Source organism: Pithys albifrons, chromosome 3 (genome assembly GCF_047495875.1).
Source record: "Pithys albifrons albifrons isolate INPA30051 chromosome 3, PitAlb_v1, whole genome shotgun sequence".
NCBI lineage: Eukaryota > Metazoa > Chordata > Aves > Passeriformes > Thamnophilidae > Pithys > Pithys albifrons.
The window spans coordinates 26103740-26123402 of NC_092460.1; the positions used below are offsets into that span (position 1 = coordinate 26103740).

The 19663-nt window shown below is 40.2% G+C and overlaps 1 protein-coding gene across 2 annotated transcripts in view; it reads left to right on the forward strand.

The window, feature by feature from the left end:
* Positions 1-283: 283 nt before the first annotated feature.
* The window catches only part of GNPTAB (N-acetylglucosamine-1-phosphate transferase subunits alpha and beta), a 43178-nt gene continuing 23798 nt past the window's right edge, over positions 284-19663 (forward strand). For both annotated transcript variants that reach the window (XM_071551077.1, XM_071551078.1), the window contains exons 1-7: positions 284-469; positions 4625-4710; positions 9539-9658; positions 11282-11323; positions 12053-12258; positions 12942-13006; positions 13189-13323. In XM_071551077.1, coding sequence (XP_071407178.1) covers positions 353-469; positions 4625-4710; positions 9539-9658; positions 11282-11323; positions 12053-12258; positions 12942-13006; positions 13189-13323 — 771 coding nt within the window. In that variant the 5' untranslated portion in view covers positions 284-352. The remainder of the gene's footprint in view (positions 470-4624; positions 4711-9538; positions 9659-11281; positions 11324-12052; positions 12259-12941; positions 13007-13188; positions 13324-19663) is intronic.

Genomic DNA, 19663 nt, shown 5'->3' on the forward strand with positions numbered 1-19663 from the left:
CGTGCCGTGCCGTGCCGTGCTGTGCCGTGCCGAGCCGTGCCGTGCCGCGCCGTGCCGAGCCGTGCCGGGCCATGTCGTGCCGTGCCGGTCAGTGCCCTGCCGGTCAATGCCGTGCCGTGCCGTGCCGTGCCGTGCCGCGTCGAGCCGAGCCGTGCCGAGCTGTGCCAGGCAGGGCAGGGCAGTGCCGGGCGGCGCCGCCCGCTACGACCGCGAGGCGGCGCTGGCGCCGGCGGAAGGGGGCGGTGCTGCGGGCGGGGCCGGCCCGGGGCCCGCGCAGGGCCGGGGGAGCGGGGCGGGGCCGGGCCGGGCCGGGCCGGGCCGGGCCGTGCGGGGCGGCGGCCGCCGGCGGGCAATGCTGCTAAAGCTACTGCAACGCCAGACCTATACCTGCCTGTCGCACAGGTATGGGCCCTGCCTCTGCCTCGGGGGCCTCGTCCTCATGATCGTCTCCGCCCTGCAGTTCGGGGAGGTCAGTACGGCGCTTCCACTCCGTGCCGAGCCGAGCCGAGCCGAGCCGAGCTGTGCCGGCGGGGCGGGCACGGCCCTCGGGGCGCTGGGCTGGGGGCTGTCTGTGCCCTGGGGGACCGGGCGGGTGTGCTGTCCGCCCGCGCTGCTGCTGCCTGTGCCGGGCGGCGCCAGGGCCCGCGGGCGGCGCTCCGTCCCGCACCCCGCGGGCGCCGCTCCGACCCGCACCCCGCGGGCGCCGCTCCGACCCGCACCCCACGGGCGCCGCTCCGACCGCACCCCGCGGGCGCCGCTCCGACCCGCACCCCGGAGCGCAGCCCCTCGGGCCGCCGCGCTCCCACCTGCGAGCTCCGGTGGGCTCTGACAGCGCGGCGGGCCCCGGCAGGGCAGAGGTGACACACAAAGCAGCTGCTGCGTGCTGGTCTTGTGCATTTTTTCCCTCTTCCCTTATCGGGTGATTTATTAGCGTTGTGGTTTTGTTTGAGTCTTTTAAAGCCTGTGCTGGATGTAACAAACCTTCACGTGCCGACTGGGAGCGACATCATCTTTGCCCCGTCCGGAGTTTAAGGAGTTAAATATATCCTCCCTGCAGCTCCGCAGAGTTACTCGCTACTTGTTACTCAGTTTGCCCGCGTTATTTTGTAAATGGTGCAGTGTAACTCACACCTTTTCCATACATGATTTTATATAGATGTATATTTTAAAGTTTCATTTCGGTGTTGCCCTTTCTCTTTGAGAAGTAATGAATGAAAGAATTTGGAGAGCAAAGAATCCAATCCTACTTCAGTGCAGTGTTTGAGAATATAGTAAGGATTCAGGTAATTCAAATATTTTTGTCAAGTCTGAAGGGACGGCAGTGTTAAATGCAAACAGACTGGAACTTCCTGATTCCTAAATTGTCTTCTCTCTCTTTTTTTTCTCCTCTCCTCTTTCTTTTATTTCTTCTCTGTTTTATTTTGATGGGCTCGTTCAGATGCAGGGGGGAGGGTTAATGAGCCATAAAGAGTATTATCTGAAACTCTTGAGTGTGCCACAAACAGAACTTTGTGTGTCAGTACATCTTCTTTGCATAAAGTACTTCATCTCTGCTTTATTGCACAAGCTACTGGGACACTTCAAAGCCATCAGCAAATTAAGTAATTATAGAGTATTCTTAGGCACCTGTTTGTACATGATTATCAACTTAGATTTATGTAGACTTCCTGGTGCTGTGAAACTTAGTTTTGCATTTCTTCAGAATGAGGACTTAAACCCAACCTTAGGATACCATAGAACTTTGAATGTTTTTAAAAATACTTCGGTAGTTGTCCGAGTTTTTGTTGATTTTGGTAAGAATCAGTTGCAATCACAGCTCACAATTATTTTCATGCTAACTTATAGTTTGATGCTTCCAACTCTTTTTAAGTTATTTGGAAGGCTTAGGTACTATTTAGACAGCAAAATTCGTGTAGGAGTAGGTTTTCCAAATTATATGTTCAGAAAAAAGAAAAGTGACCAGCAGTGTTTAAACAAACAAACAAGCTTAAAACACCAACAAAATCTGCCAACAAACCCTGCACCCTTTATAGAATAGTCACATAGGAATATATAAAACCTTTTTTCTTTTTTGTTATTTTTTCTCCACAACTGTGGTACATTATGTTTGCATGCGTTTTGCTTTTTTCCTTTCTATACTGGTAAACAGTGGTAGTTCAGTGATTTAGGGGAGACCAGCCTTGTGAGAACCAACACTGTTGACATCTTCTGACAACTACAGCGGGAACAGAAAACACTGCTCCAGAACAGAGTCTGCAAGGCAGCAGCTAATAAAAGAAATGTAAAACTGTTTGGAAAATAAACCCAAGAAATCTTTCCAGAAATTAACAGCTCAACCATTTTTAGCCATTTGCGGGGAGCTCAAGCAATAAAAAGCAGTGTGAGGCAGCGCTTATCAGACCCTGGTGTCTGAGTAGCATTTTCAGTTCTGCTTTTCCCCCACCTCCAGAGCCAGCTTTTTGTCCTAGCAGGCAAAACTAAATCTGCTGCCTTAGATTCATGCTAGTGTCAATAATATTAATGGAGTAAAAATGGATGGTTAAGGCAAATAATTTGAGATTGGTAAGGATGTTCTTACAGCCAGAAGCTGAAAATAAGCTTCATTTCAAATTAAAACTTGAGCCAGGGCACTAAGCATGATTCAGAAATATTTCTGCAAATCATACAGGGTAGCCAGGCCTAAACCAATCCTGTAACCTAAATGTGAGATGAGCTTTAAGTTGTAGAACAGTTTGCTTACAAACTCTTCTTGGCCATCCTTCTGTAGGTTGCTCAGCTTTGGTTTGATAACCAGAACATTCTTGAGCCACTGTTATCACGTATCTGATACAGTATCTCCTAATAGGTTGTATCTCTTCTCTTGTTTTTTAATGCTCCCCTGTGGTTTTCTAATACCGGTATTTAAAGTTAAGGCAGCCCCCAGGCATTGTTGCAAGACAAATAATGTGTCAGGAGGAAACATTAAAAGGAAAAAAATGTATCAGGTAGGAAATGCTTAACTAGGTAACGTATTTATAAGAGATGTGTCCTCTGTTCTTTTTGGTTATAGTTAGACAAATGGCAAAGGCTGACTGTTAATGTTTTCTTTCTGTAGAGCCAAATTATCCATATAATTACTCAAATTATTCTGTATGTCTTCTTCTGTGTGCCAATTCATCATTGTCAGTAGTAGCAAAAGTTTCCACATGGATATGATCTTTCGTGTGTGCTGTATTAAACCAGGTATTTGGCAGAAGGATGTAATGACTTCTGCATGAAAAAGTGCAATTGTGCATTTTTAAGCAAAATCCTGACCCTGGTATTCAAGGGAGAAGATTTTTATGCCCACCTGTGAAGTATATGTCCTTTGTGTGAGGGGAATGGAAGTGTACTGATGTGATCTTGGTTACAAAGAGACCGTTTGCAGCTCTGGCAGGAATTGCATGTGCGTGCTTGTCACTCAGGCACACGATGGAGCCTCCCTGCTCTCTAGAAGGCCTTAATTTGCTTTTGTGTCAATCACGGTAGAGACACATAGAGAAAAGGGAGGAAGGTTTATTGTTACGGTTTTGAATGCTGCCTTAGGAAATAGGATATTCCATAGTTCCCATAATAGAAGAAATAAGCTTTAGTAAAATTTATATCTAGGAAGAGTGATGTAAAGCAAGCATTATCCTTTCCTAGTTTGTTTGGTTTTGTTCTTTTTGTTGTTGTTTTGAGGGGGAGGGTTGTTTTTTTGTTTTTACCCTCCAGTGCATACAAGTATGTACTTACCCCAGTAAAAGTAGCCACTGTGACTCCATTTCTCCATTTCTAAAACACAAGATGCCTCTGTAGTTTTTAAGGTTGGACTTTCACTGTAAAAGATATCAACTGTGTGTTTGTCACCACCGTTTGTCACCAAGTAGAGGAAGATCAGGCGCTCTGGTTCTTCAAGATTCATCTTTCTATTGATTTAGCTGTGCCTTGGCTCACTCTGGGGTCAGGTGAAAGGAGGTGACAGGAATGGAAGGGGATGGAAGAGAGGCTGCAGCCATCAGAAATACTGTGCTGTTGGGTTGGTCGGGATGCAATGTAAGACTTCACCTCTGCTGGGAAATTGCTGTTGTGTTTTAAGTCTGTAGCTCAGTCAATTTGCATAATTTGATATGCCCTTGTCTGGCTGTTTGCAGTGCTCAGATTTCAGAGGTGTGTATACCTCAATATGTCCTGTGTGGGAATAGAGATGAGAGAAACTATATGGGGTGGGGTGTGTGTGTGTTAGGGGTTTTCTGCTTGTATTGAAGTATATCTGATTAAGGTCTCAGTTTTGGGAAAACATTCCTGAATTTTTGAAGATTGAGAGAAGGGAGAGGTAACCTAAATAAATAGTAGTTTAAAAAGTGTGTCTGTAAATAATGAATTAGTTTCATGCAGAATAAAACCAGGTTTGTTTAAATTAAGTGGTCTCTTCAGTTCTAGGTCTGATGGCTGGTTCAGTGTAAGAAATTAGTTGGGATTATGATCTGGTCATTTGTGCATTAATACATAGATCAATTTGAATTAAATTGATTGTGATTAAACATTTCAAAAGAAGAAATTTAAGTGTCTAACTTTAGAAGGTGGTGACATCAAGTTATTTTGTGTTTGTTTTTTTAATTTGCAGGTTGTCTTGGAGTGGAGTAGAGACCAGTATCATGTTATGTTTGATTCATACAGAGACAATGTTGCTGGCAAATCATTTCAGAATCGGTGAGCTTTACCTGCACTTGACATTTCACACATTTTTACTGTTCAATGATTTTTTAAATACTTAAGTGAAAAATTTTAGATGAAATAACATATTGTTGAGTAGGACACTAATGTATGGGCTCTAAATCCACAGGCAATTTTAAACTTATTGGTTTAAAATTAGTGCATAATCTTCCATCTTGGAAGATGTTTGGCATTTGGGAGGTCTAGTCATGTAACAGGGTTTATGTTTTAAATATGTTTAATTCATCCAGTCTCTAATGAAATATCAAAATGGTGCCAGTGCTAAAAATAAAGGAAGAACATGACATGTTTTCCATATTAGGATAGAAAAACATAAGTTCTGTTCCTGTCTGCTTAAAACTCCAGATTTCAGTGTTTTGAAAATTTTTTTTTGTTTACCTTTTCTGTGATATCTCATGAGGAACACTGTTTCGCAGAGAAGTCACAAAGGCAGTAAGAAGCATTTAAAAGCTGAGGGCTTGGTACAATTTTCTCACAGCAAGCTGGGAACAAAGTCATGTGGCTCATCTTTTTCGGTTGTGTTAACTGCTACATGACTTCCTGTGGCTTCATCATTGTATCTGATCAGGCTCGAGTCTGTTGCTCAGGAAGTCAGTGGACTGTGAATGGGTAGATGAAAGAAAGCTACTAAGGAGATATCTGACTCTTAACATTGATACACTTGACTGGAGAAAAAAAAACTCTGAAAGCAGATGCTTTTATCTGCCTTGAGGTTTGCTGAGTCACGGGACAGTAGAAATGATCAGATCAATTTGTCACACTTTAGCTGATGTGAGATAACTGCAAAAGTACATTGCATGGTGTCATTGAACACTATGCACTTCTATAATCTCATCTCTTACCCCTCTCTCCCATTTTTCAAAGCATGACAGACGAAAGCAGAGATACAGCTTATATGGATGATTAGCTGCATGTTTACATGTTTCATCAGTGTGGTGTGTGTGTGGCTCGGCTTCTCCAACGAAGGTTTGGGAAGGGCTGTCCCCACGTGGGTGTGCCCTTCCAGCCTGCGCAGTGGATTTTAGGTGAGGCTCAGCGTACGCAGAACTGGCCCCACCGTTTCAGTCCTGAGGTTCATCTGCCACGGCCGAGCGAGCTTGGACAGTGCCAGTGAAGTCCTCAGGAGCAGAACCTACAGCACCCAGCATTTCCCAGGAGGTCTCCCATCCAAGTACTAATCCGGGGCTGACCCTGCTGAGCTTCCGAGATGTGACGGGATCGGATGTCAGGGAGGCATTTAACTGCCCAATGTTTTCATCAGTACTGAAGTGAAAACACGTCAGTTTGTTCCTGTCAGTACTAAAATGCTTGACTCTGTGATAATTAAGTTTCACTGTTTCTATAAAATAGTTGACTTTGTCCAAAACAAAATCACAAATTTTGCTGTTTCTGTGTAGGTATAGTCAGTTCCCATTTCTGCAGGGTATTTCCTTACTTTGTTGGGGTTGTGTAAAGCACTCTTTGGCTACTGTTCACTTCTGTGGATTGTGCCCCAAACATCCAGTGCCTGGGGAGTGCTACTGAGGAACAACTGACTGCCTGACAAAAGCTTTACATTTTCATAATGGGTGCTTAAGTTATTTCAGTTCACACATATGACTTTAATACACATATGTCAGGCACAACAGGGCAGTTTGTTGTGTATGGAAAGAAAATGTGAAGGAACAATCCTGAGCTTTTAAAATGTACAGACTGATTTCAATATGGTACAGCAAGTGAGAGCTATCAGTGGTTGGCCAGCCATTAATTGTTGAGCTGGGTGAGGCTGGAGAGAGGAAAGGATGCACTAAGTAGGGAGCAGGAATAGCAGTGGAACAGGTGAGTTGCTGTTGATGGGTAATTACAGAGCTATAAGAGGCAGGAGGGCTGTGAGATTTACAGTGAGGACCTTAGAGTTACCTTGTTCATAAGGAGACTCAGCAAGGGCCATATGGTAACTTGGGAGAGATCCAGAATCTACTGTACTCCTTCAGCAACAGTGGATGTTGAGACAATGAGGTTTGTCTTCTAGCTGCAGTCTTGGCTGTGAGCATGGTTCTGGTATGTAAACACATCATGGGCAGGGAAAATGCTTCCTGGCAGGTATGTGTCCTGTCCTGTCTGGGGAAGCTGTCTCTGGGTTTGTATTCAGGCAGGATCATACTGATGTTTTTAGATTTTCAAGTAAAGAATAGGTACATTTTTGAAAGAGGAAAATGTAGAAGGCTATCCATAACAAGCCTCAACTTAATTAATTGAGAGTCTCCAAGAAAGTTTGCTCATATTCAAATCGGTACCAAATGGGAAATGTGACGATTTTCTGTAGAAAGCTGTTAAGATAATTCCCACTTGGAATCAAAGCATGCTTTGAGTTGTATCTTTTAATGAACCACAAACTAGTCATCTCAAAGATGGGAAATAGCTGATTAGAAGGGTTGTATTTAGTAAATTGACTCAGGTCATTTTAGGCTTAACTTGTTTACCAGACTGCTGTTTGTGATTAAGACCAAGTTTATAAATCCACATGAAGGGGAAACACAGCTACAGGATTTGAGGGAGAAAGTTTTTGTTCTTTTCTAATCTTAAACAATTTGCAAAAGACTCTGCATGTTAAAATAGTGTTTCAGAATGATCCTACTGAAATGGCTCTCCTGTTCCTTTTAACTTTAAACCAAAATTCCACTACGTACTTCTCAAAATAAAAACTCTTGATACTCTCCTTAACAAGCTATCGAACCATCCAGAAAGCTTTAACAAAGCCCAACAAGATGAAGTCTTAACAGTCTTACCCTAATTGGAAGCAATAAATTGAGTGGGATATCTGGTTTTTATTATTATGTCTGATAAACACTACTTTCCAAAACTATGTATGCTGTAAAAATGCATTAAAAAAATTTATCTGAGTATTTAGATTAATTTTACGCAATTGCACCAGTGGATCTGCAAACAGTTCACTTGGTTTTTTACTGGTCTGTCTCTATTGCCACTAGTAATGAATAATGAGCTTGCCATGTCAGAGTTAATTCATAGTTGGGATACCTGAATTTGACCAAAAATGTCTTTCCTCTGTGGAATTTCTTTGCATTTGGCTGTATGTGGCATAGTGTAGCAAATTACATAGTTATATGTGCTGTTGCATAGGCACACTGCTAACAAATGATAAATTGAAGAGAGGTTTCACAGAAGTCAGAATTGCCTCATTCCATTGAAAAAGCTGGAGTTCAGGCTTTTGTTTTGGACATACTGTGTTCTTCAATGAAGCCTAAATAAACTCTGCACTTTGCCCGGAAGACTGTGGGTTGGGCCTTTTTGAAATCTGCTGTCTTGAGTCAGGTGCTCCCAACTAAAACACTTCATTCCTGGCTGCAGCGTTCTGAGGACTGTCAAACCAATAATTTAACTGATTACAACAAAGGTAGAAAAGCTGGAAGAGCTACTGCCATTAAATTTTGATTCCTGAGGAGGAGTTTTTTGTTCAAAAAATGTCTTGTTAATGAACAAGAAGCTCGTCATTTCTGGGGAAAGAGTTGAAACAACTGATTAGGGGGGTATTTGTATTTGGTAAATTAGCTTCTTTTTTTTCCCCCTTGCCAGTTGACAGGGTGGGCTTCTGCAGAGTGTTGCATGTCAGAGGTGAGAGGGACTTTCTGGGTGGTGCTTCTGGGGAAGGCAGCGCTGCTCATAGCTCAGCTGGGAGGAACAGTGGTAAATTGAGGACTAAATGTTCCTGTCCATTGTGCTGTGACCAGCTACTGGCTGACCTTTTACTAAATTTTGGGCTTCAGTTACTGAATCTGAGCCAGTAAAAATGAAGCTGGGTAGAAGCTTCTGTATGCCATGCTGTGCAAGGAAATGTGGGCGAGACACTGCCTGTGAGCTCTGTCTTGATTTGAATGCTTTTTGAAGGACGCAGTGGGTGCAGAGGGAACACCTTTGGAAAATGTCATTGCGTGGCCCCATGGATCTCAGCATTAGAGAAGTGTTTGAGGTTTGCTAGGCTATCTAGAGTTTGGGAAGGTATTAAACAGCTTGACACTAGAACTTTTAAAAATAGTATTTGGGGCAGCCTTCTGCTTTCTGGGACAGAGAGGTTCACCTCTGGCAGCAGCCTGGAGTACCTGCTGGCACAAAGCAGTGGGTCTTGGGCCCTGGAGAGGAGATTATCATAAATTGAAAGAAGGTACCCAAACCCTTTTCTTCTGCCTTGGGTATGCCAGCAAATCTGTAACTCCCCAGAAACAGCTCCAGGATATTCAGTTGTGTCAAGAACTAATTTATCTGCCATGTCTAGAATCTGAATTAATGTAAGCTGTTGGTTTATGAAACACCCTGGTAATAATACCTAAAAGACATTCCTAGAATAGAGACTCGGTCCTGCTGAGATCTTATTGGCTCTGTGCAATTACATAACAGCAAGTGTGATTAAAGTCATTGTACTTCATGCTATCTGATATAGTGTAGTTGGTGAATTAAGAATGTGCCTGGATGCTGGTTCTGATTTGTAAAATATTTGATAGGTTTGAAGGAACTGGGGTATAGGTTTGTGTAGGTGAAATTTAGAGCACAAAGCTGGGATATCGTTTACTCACTGAACTGTTATAGCCAGTTTGTGTCCTTTTTGTTTTATGTCTGTGATATTTTGTCAAAGGCTGGTGTATAATTAAGACATATATATATAACTAAAGAGAGGCTTTTTGCTTTGTCTTGTTTGCAGCCCAGACACCAAGTATTTCTGTTGTTAGACAGAGGTTGCTATGGTAGGATGCCATGGACATTTGTAATGTAATATTAAACAGCTCATGTAGCTTTCCTTTGAATTATGTAGGCTTTGTTTACCCATGCCTATTGACGTGGTCTACACCTGGGTGAATGGCACAGATGTTGAACTGATCAAAGAATTGCAACAGGTCAGGGAACAGATGGAGGAAGAGCAGAAAATAATGAGGTAACAATCTTATGTCGTTTTCTCCTTTGACCAACAGCAGCAATCTAATGCTGTACTAGTTCCCTTTGTTGTTATTTTTTCCTATGTTACTCAACATGAAAATTCAAAGCACATTTTCTCACTTCTTAATTTGATTATTCCCAAAACCTTGTTTCAGTTCTTCTTTCAGCTGTGAAGCACCATCTAATAAGAGAACAGTTTAAGGTTTAAAGCATAAAAATTAGAGCTGTTCTGTCATGAGTTTGTAAAATGTCATGAAGAAAACTGTGCAGTTTGTATTGGTTTGTATAATAAATAAATATAATAAATAATAATAATAAGTGTATCTCAAATATATAACCTTTCTTCATCCCCTTTTCCTCCCCTCTATCCCCCTACACCACTATTTCTTTTTATAATGAGCTTAATTAAAAATTAAGCATATGTTTCTTAAAGGCTTCTTTTTAAAGCTGGATTTGTAGTCTCCAAACACTGAAATTGATGAATAAGAAAATAACTTATTCATGCTATTAAGGTATGAGTTGTGCTTTGACTGGGGAGGCAAAGACACATATTGCTGCATTTGGTGTGGCATAAGTTCTGCAAAATTACTCATCTAAGCTTTCAAATACGAGCTGCTACAGACAGCTTGGGTTATGTCTTGTAACCATTGATTTAGTTTTCAGTAATCAGCTCTGCTCACATCATTTGTTTAGGCCAGAAAATACACTGAATGAAAGAACAAATTTGTATTTTAAGTATTGTAATAGGTTAATGCAGAATAATCAGAAATCCACAAGGAAGCATATTGATCTGATTTTTGGCAGATGTTACGTCTTGCAATTTAGGTACCACTGTCAATATGATCATAAGGGAAATTCTGGACCTTTGCTACCTAAATAATGAAAATATTAGTAGAACTTTAAATCCGTTGACCTTAAACATAGACATGGTCTCTCCTCTGTAAAGCTCTCAGATTTATGCTATTATTTCCCTAGCAGTTCATAGAGTGGTTTTAGCTTTGTCATCACTCATGCTGTGATTTCCATTTTGGAAAGGGAAAAACACGTATTGTTTTCTTCCATAGCACTGATTTATAAAGTTGATATCAAGCTTCTGAGTAAGACTCATATCCATGTCACGTTCACTGTCTACTGGGGCACCTGGTTCTTTCCCTTGTAGGTAACCTTTTTCATGCACTTTGAAATCAATGAACACTATTGAAAAAACAGCTTTTCATAGACCTTATCAGAATATTTATGTTAGGCAGAACAGTCAAGTCAACCTAGTTTCAGGTCACTTCATCCTGGTTTCTTAGCAGTGTTTTTCATATCAACATTTGTTTTGTTAAGTAATCTAATAATAACCCCGTAAAATCCTGTTAGCAAAGAGTCCTGCTGCCACAACTGTCAGCACAACCACAACTTTATGAACTTCACAATGCACGAGGGTGGGCACTGAGGGGCACGTGGATCAGCCTGTGCTTGCCCTGGCAAGGCCAATGGCAAGGCCTTTGCAGCTTTATCACCGGGTTGTTGGCACTTTCACAGTGTGCCCCTGACTCAATTGACAACCTGAAATTAAACTAAATTCCTTACTGTCATCTCAGTGTTATTTAATATGCTTGTTCTAACTTTCTAATAGGGAAATCCTTGGAAAGAACACAACAGAACCAACAAAGAAGAGGTGAGTTTTTTGTGCATAAATTGGAATAAGTGATGATCTACTTATTGTTAGCTGAAAGCATTTGCTGGTTGGAGCAGTGGTTTGGTTTTCTATAGCCTATGCATGCTTTCCTATGTCACTGCAAGAAAAGCTGACAGCATGATAATATATATATGTTGAATAAAAGTAATGTTATTGTGGCATATGTGAATGACCCTCTTAAAATGTAACAATTTCTGAAGTGTGAAAAGCATATCCTTGGCACTGTTTAGGCATAGTCCCCATTCTGAGTATGAATTTTTAATGCATATGTGCCTGGAGTTTTATGAGTCAAAAGCATGACTGTTTTTTCAGCACTGCTTTCACCTGCCATTTGTATAACATGGCACTGCCAGTAATTGTCTGTGAAGGGTCCAAGCCTCTTGTGGCTCTGCTACCAGGAAGTGGCAGTGTCTGGTCTGTCCCACTCATTTGGTTTGGCTCTTTGTTATTTAGAGATTTTTGTAAGGGCTTCTCTGTGGGCAGACTTTGAAATCTTGGAAACTTCTGAAAAAACAGGTATGGGTATGAACTAAATGGTACAATCACTTTGTGCAACAAAATAAGCAGGCTTTTAGCAATGTGCCCTGCCATAGCAAGTGTTAAAAATGGTTGATCAGATTTTACAAGAACACCTCTCGTTGCATCTAACATTGATTTTGTCTTAAATTTTCTACTAGTGTTAACTATACCTTTGGTATTTTGCTGTAGTGAGAAGCAACTGGAGTGTTTGCTGACACACTGTATCAAAGTGCCAATGCTTGTCCTGGATCCTGCGCTGCCTATCAATGTCACGCTGAAAGACCTGCTGTCCATTCATCCTGCTTTACAAGCTGCTACCAATATGTTCTTCGTAGCAAAACCAAAAAACCCTTCTACCAATGTGACAGTAATTGTTTTTGATAGCCCTAAGGATGGTAAGAACCTCTTTGTTTGATTCCGCCAGGTTTTCTAGAGGAAGCTTTTTTAGTAAGCTGCTCTGACTTTGTTTTGTTTGGTGGGGTTTTCTTCTCCAATACTGACTCTGCAGCAAATTTTCTGTTTGACTTTAGCAAGTCTTTCTGTGTCTCTAGCCCTCAATGTGTTCCTTCTAAGTGATGACATCAATGACACAATTTGCTTACCTCCCAAACAACTGATTACAGATGATTAGAATTCCATGCTTTGAAAGACTAATGCAAAACAGGTTTGATATCTGAGTATGTGTATTGCACTGATAATCTCAGAATGCTGAGGTTTATAATGGGGAAGATTAGTTTTAGAAATCCTCCCTTAACTGCTGTGAAATCTAGTTTGAATATTTTGCAATAAGTTCTGCCCTTGCTTAAAGGATCAGATACTGTAAAACAAAATTATTCATGTGTTCAGCATATATATATATAGGATCTTAGAGCTGGTATGAGCTTCTTATTTTGTGAAATATGTAATGCCTAATCACTGGTGGTTTTTCTTCTACCAAGAATTATTTACCACTTAAGGCAACTTTTCACACCATAAATATTTAAATCTTTTTACGTTTCAAAAATATATCTTGATTAGTAGAATATAAAAAAGAAGTGACTTTCAGTTTTTGGTTTACAATACATTTTATGTATTCTAGTTGAAGCTGCTCATTCTGGAATGATGAAAGACAACAGCAAACAGATAGTATGGAGGGCTTACCTGGTACGTTCTTTTGATCTGTTGATTATCTGTTGTATGTGTTAAACATTCTGTACATTTTTAGAAGTTTCTGCACTATTCTTTTTCAATGTAGTAAAAAGTGTAAACTTTTCAAACAAACCTTATTGTAATGTGAATTATTGTAAGTTTAAAAAGATTTTTACAACCTGTTCTCTTGTTTTCAGACTACAGACAAAGAAGTTCCAGGTCTGGTATTAATGCAAGACTTGGCCTTCCTTAGTGGATTTCCAGCTACATTCAAAGAAACAAATCAGCTACGAACAAAACTGCCAGAGAGCCTGGCTTCTAAAGTAAAACTGGTAAGGGTCTGGAGGAAAGAAGACCTTACTTGCATGGGTCTTTTGGAATGGCTCACGTATGGGATCTCACCCACCCAGGAAATTTAGGATGTTGCTGATAGTAATCTGGGGGGGGGGTTTGCATGTGACTCTTGCCTGAATAGTGACGAGTTGCCTTCAAAAAACAAAATGTCCATACTGGACTGCAAGTTATTGGGCACTAGATTTGTTAGCCTACAACTGATTAAAGGTTACCAGCCTTATCAGTTTCTCTCAGCCATTTGCTATAGGCTATTGTCTTGCTGTAGGATTCTAGATCACTGGCTTGTTTAATGTGACAGAATTTTGCTTATGTGGCTTCTTAGCTTTTTTCCTTCCCTCTTTGCTTTTAGGAGAATTCTCTTTATAGTAACAGAACCGAACACCGCATTACTCTCTGCTACATATTCTGTAGGGTCTTGAGCAAGTTGCACTTCAGTTTACTCACCTGCAGGGCAACAGATTGCAACTTGTGTGACTGTCATCTACTCGCACTTAGTGCCTTCTGTTCTGCTGTGATACTTGGACACCTGTTCAAGTTACACCAGGTTTAACAGATAGGTAAAAGTTTTAGATGTTTGTTAAAGTTATTGGCTTATGTATTGGAGACAGATGTGATTTGTAGTGTGAAAAGGACTGAGGCCAGAGAGTTTGTGGAGGAGGATTTATTAGGTATAAAGGGATGTAAATCTGTACTAAGTTGTCTTTATTAATCTGATGTCCCCCTGTAGCATGTGCTAGTTTACTTTATGGCTTGTTCTTTGTCCTCAAATGAGCAGAAGTTCCTTCTTTTTTTTTTCTTTGTGGGTGAGGCAGGCTGGGCAAACAACTCCTATGTTCCACTGCAGAAATTATAATGTAATCCCTTTCATAGTCTGGTCACACTCCAACATAATGCAAGCTGAATTTCTTCCCTCTTGTCTCAGCCTGTGTTAGCTGGCTGTCTTACAGTCATGCTAATGGCAGAAACCTGGCAAAGGAAACACAATTGTACCTCTTTTGCTGTATGCTGTAAAACAGCTTAATAGGGAGAGCTTTTAAACAGCTGTTTAAGCTTACATACCTCTCTATTTTTGCCTTTGTTTACATCTTTACTGTCACAGTGGTGAAACAACAGTGAATATTCATATGGTCAGTCTGCCAGTCTCTACTTGTTTGATAAGCAATGGGTATTTTTTTATCACTTTAAAGAAATGGTGTTCCTGTAGAGAAATGAGATTACTATCCAAGAAGAGATGGTGTCAGGTGTCAGGTTCCTCATTTCAAGTTTGCATGAGGAATTGCTCGTTAAATGCTTTCTGACTTTGAGCCATCTGAAGAATCTTATTTGAGTGCAAGTTTGTCCGTTTGGGTTTTGAGCCTATTCTAGTTCCTCAGTACATCTGAAGTTACAGGTTCCTGGTAGTTTTAACACATTTGACTTAATGTAGCTGAAGAGCTCAGATACCTTTGTATTCAGGTCGTTTCATTTGCTAAAATTGTCCTTTCAGCATTCAAGACATTTAGTAACAACACATTCCTTAATTATTTTTTTCTGTTTCAATTTCAAATCAATTACCTTATGTTTCCTGACATAGAGTTATTTTCTAGGAGCAGCTCTTCTGTAATGTTCTCATTAATTACCAATTTGGTATATGAATAATATTGCCCCTCTCAGTTCACAGATTATTTTGTGTAAAAGAAATCTGCCTTCTCCCACGTCTGGGAATATATTGGAGCACCATCCCAGGCAGTGTTTGTTTTCTGGTTGAACATCATAGACATAAGCTCTCAAAGTAACATATTCCAATATGTGGAATTTCATTTCCTGTCCTTTAGCAAATGTTGCTTTATGTTCTTTTCTGAAATTATTTTGACTTTAATCAGGTTTTTTTCCATAGTATGCTACTTTTTTCAGGTTTTATTTTTTATTTCTGGTGTCTTATACCATTGGCTTGGTTGGTGTTCCTTTGTCAGAGTAACTTTTTATGTGTCTTTCTTGGACCCTTCAGTGTCTTTCTGTCCACGATGTTTTACCACCTTCTCTTCTTCACTCTGATATATGTTGTGCACAGCTTGTACTAATATTTTTGCTGCTAAAACACAGAACTTTTAGTAGAAGAATACCTCTTGTTGAGGATGGTTTTTATCTGTTTTTTCCTTTGTTTCCTAGCTCTCCACAGGTAATTTCTACCTTCACTCTAATTGCATTATCTGACTACTGTTAAAGTCAGCATTCATGCTTTTTTCCCTTAATACTCCTGTGTGGAGTTTTTGCTTCCAGCATTGAGAAGTTCAAATTCCCTCCAGGATTTCTGCTGTAAATGTGTCAAGCACAGACCTTAGACTAGCCCATGTCTCCTATGTTAGCATAGACACATTGCCTCTTTCATGAACACCTTTGAAGAGTGAAATACCTGGATTTCTCTTAATTACATTTGAGCCATCTGCTCGTTTATTTTCTTGTGGTTTTAAGAGTTGTGGAACAAGTCCACCTGGACCTTAGTTTTTTGATTATAGTATTTTATTTTTTTCCCATTTGATCAGCTGATTCCTTTCATCATCTTTTGCCATTCCAGTAGGCCCTCCTAGCAATATTAGTTTAACAGAAAACATGAGGGATGAATTCTTTCTGTGTTTTAGTTGTGCTTCTCCAATCCAAGCAGCTGGCTAATCTGTATCCAGGCTGCTCACCCACTTAGCTCTTCAGCAAATCTTAGAAATGCTCTAGTTTCTCTGTGTTTTTTCACTGCTGTCCTGATCAACATGAAGGCTGCATCTCTGGGTAATCTTAGTTATGTTTTCCACTCCTTGTCTGTTTCTATGGAAGTGCCATCCCGTGCCTATTATGTTTCTAGACCATTTTTCCTTACCCTGTCTTGGCTGTGGGTTTTTCCTTGTCATCAGTCATGTGTCATCTATTTGTTCTGGTTCCCTTTTCCCTGGTGTGTTCTTACCTTTGTGTAAACATTGCCATTGTGATCAAGTCATTATCTGTTCCTAAGAACTTTTCTGCAATATCACTAGGTGTATCTCTGTATATACATAATTTTCCTTTGGTATCTCGCAGTATTCTGTAGTTTCTCTTTCCAGCCATCTTTGCTTTCTGTGTTTCTTTTTCTGGTGGTGGATGCTTTAGAACAATTACATTGGGATTATTTTACCCTGTGTGGTCAGAGCAGTGAATTCTTTTCCAACAGTTCTCTACTCTTGATAACGGGAATTTATGTATGTTATAATGAAAAATATGTATTTAAATGTAAGAAATTTTTTATTTGCATGCATAAAAATTTTTATGCGTGAGTGTGGATGAGGTTCTTTCTGCAGAAGTCTTTGCTAAGATCTGAGCTCTGAGTCAGTTCCTTTCAGTGGATGCTGTAGGTCAGCAGTTATGATAAACACAGCCAAGTGTGGTTTTCTCCTTACCAGAGACATGCTAGGTTAATGCTGCACTAAAAGTGGAAGAAAGGTTGGTTGTTTACAATCTCCACTGAAATATGCAGCAATTCCTATGTTATTATTTCTGGAATCTCAGGTCTCTGAAGTGGTGTGAGATGTGTGGTGGAAAGAGAGAAAGTTGCACCTGAGTTTAAGCTAGACTTGTGTCTCATAGAGACCTCCTGATGCTTAATGAGTTTCTGCATGCTGTAAGTGGCTGTTTCTTAGTGCAATTGCTGGAGGTAAAGGAATTATGATAAACACTTTCAACAGTGCTGCTGTTAGAAGGGAAGAACAGTGAGTAAAGTAGGAGTGTAGCTGTTGGTGTGTTTGTGTTGGATGTTGCTAAAGCTGGTTTTGTTGGGTTGCTTTAGTTTGATTGAAATCCCTTCTGAATCCAAAGAGGACCAAAAATTGTTCAGACATCTGGGCAGGTGTTTCTTCTAAAAATCTGTAAGAAAAAACAGCTGAGCTCAGCTAGAGGTGGTTAAAATGTGAAGATGTGTGATATAATGGATCCATTTCCAAGGTGAATTATGTTTGTTATGGTCTACTGAATTTTTTTATTTATGGCCTATGCTGTAATGTAATGAATGGAATTTTATCTCCAGGTGAAATTTAAGCAGCAGTGTGTCTTTTGGTCACATTTGTTGTTCTCCGATGTGTGTTATGACAGATGAGGTTGAAAACTATATTTGACTGCTTTTTATTGTCTATGCTTTCTTAACCAAGCGTTAATAAGCCACTAGATGGAGGTGTTACTCTGGTTGTGCATCTGCTGCTGCTGAGCCATGTTGCTTTAAAGACATTATGTTGGACCTGTATATGAAGAACAACTGAACATTTTTTCTTCACTTTCCCCACCCTTTAACTACATTTCTAAAGAAAACTGTTATTCAGCATAAAGAGACACCTGTGACTTAAAAATTAGGTCATGATGTAAAGACTGACAAGAAATGGATTGACAGGGGCAAGAGGATTTGACTCAAAGTTGAGCCTCGTTATATTTTTATATTTTATTTTATATTATTTTATGTTTTATATTCTAAGTGTCACTTTATAAAGGGAAATTGAGACATTTGTAAAGACAGCAGTGTTTCATATTTGTAAAGCTTTTAGTAACTGTTTAACACATGACCCTCTTCCCTTGCTATGTGGGCATACCAGTTTTCACTATGTTCATACTGGAGAGTGAAGAAAAGGAGCATCTCACTTCCTTAACCATCAGCTTTGTTCATTAAAATTATAAAGCAAAATAATTTAAAGACTAGTTAGGAGTCTAAGCCTCACCTCAGAAAAAAGTGCTCTTGAGGCCTCTTACCTTGAGAAAATGGAAATTAGGGTGTTTACTTCTGCATGAGGTGTATGAGCAAATCTACCCTGCCTCCTAGTCTAGTAAGCATTGCCAAACATGCTGGCTCCAAAGAAGAACCTACATTTAAAGTTACCTGGTGGAAAGAATGCAGTTTCCCTGTCTTGTTTTCAAGTGTGTGACTACAAAGTGCACAGTGATGGTCTGGGCATGTGCCTGCACGGTGCTTTCAACCCACTTGTGTGAGCAGAGGCTCGCCAGGTTACATTGACCATACCTGCTGGTTGTTACAATACATTTGGATCTGCTGACTTGCTTTGGCAGGGTGAAGATGTTCTGTATAGGGTGATATTCCAAGGGATTGGGCAATTGCATGCATCCCTGCTGAGAGGAGGTTAATACCTGTGAGGCGTTAGAAAATCTGTCAGGAGAGAATTCCTGTGTGAAATATCAGCAACAAAATATTTGGAGCAGAGCTTCCAATTTATTAGAATCTAATCAGTTATATCACCAAGTAACTTCTTTGAAATTTAACTTTATTGATAGCTCTGTTTAGGAAAAGACTGGTTTCTTTAAAAAGGTATTACTGGAAAAAACACATTGATGTAATAAAAATAATCTGTTCAGTGCAGGGTTTACCTTAACTGATGCTGAGCAGTGGAGCAGGTTTTTCCACTTCTTGTTTGAGGTCAGAATATTACAAGTTTAAAAAACTGGAGCATATATGCTGTATTAGTGGGGGAAAGGGGAAGTGTTGTAATAAATATAGTTAGGAGTCTGTAGTGCAGGCACTTATTCCGCTGAGTTTGGCGTGAACAAATTGAAGAGAAACTAAATGTTCCTAAATGCTTTCAAAGCTCTAGAATGGTAATAATTTTGGTTTGGTGTATGTATGTTTTAAATGACAGATTCTAAGGGACCGTGTGACACTGTTGTATTCCTAAATAAAGCACAAGCCCAGTGATGGCAGCTTTGCAATCTGTAGCATTTCAATATCGATATTTTTGGAGGTTGCTGGCTGCAGGCCGTAACTGTACCTACAGAAGCCATCCTTTCCACCCGTAGGTTCAGATGATTCCCTGGAAGGTCTGAGATTTATCAGATTTTTTTAATGACAGGCCTCATAAGTCAGATTGAAAGATCTCAAATAGCATATGAGTCAAAGCATCAACAGCTTTAAAATGTCACAAGTGGAACAGCTGGTCTTACTAAGGGAAGGGCTGCAAACTCTGGGACAAGTGGTGTTTTAAGATGAGCAGAAAGGGTCACAGTTAATATAAATAAATAAATAAATAAATAAACAAACCCACTTAAAGTTATTATAAAAGAAACTGCTTTTTTGAACCTGACATGATTCAAATTTTGGTAATTTCTGAATTGCATTTACAGTTCTTATGCAACTGAAAATCTGTAGGTGTGGTTATTTGTCTTATGTTGCCTGAAGGAACAAACATTAAGCATAGGCTCAAATAAATATGATTAACTGCATTTATTCTCAATCAGTGTTGAATGCATCCACTTGGAAAATCAAAGTGCAGATCTGCTTTTAGCTTGATTGTCTGCTCATGCTACTTCATATGGTAAACACATGAT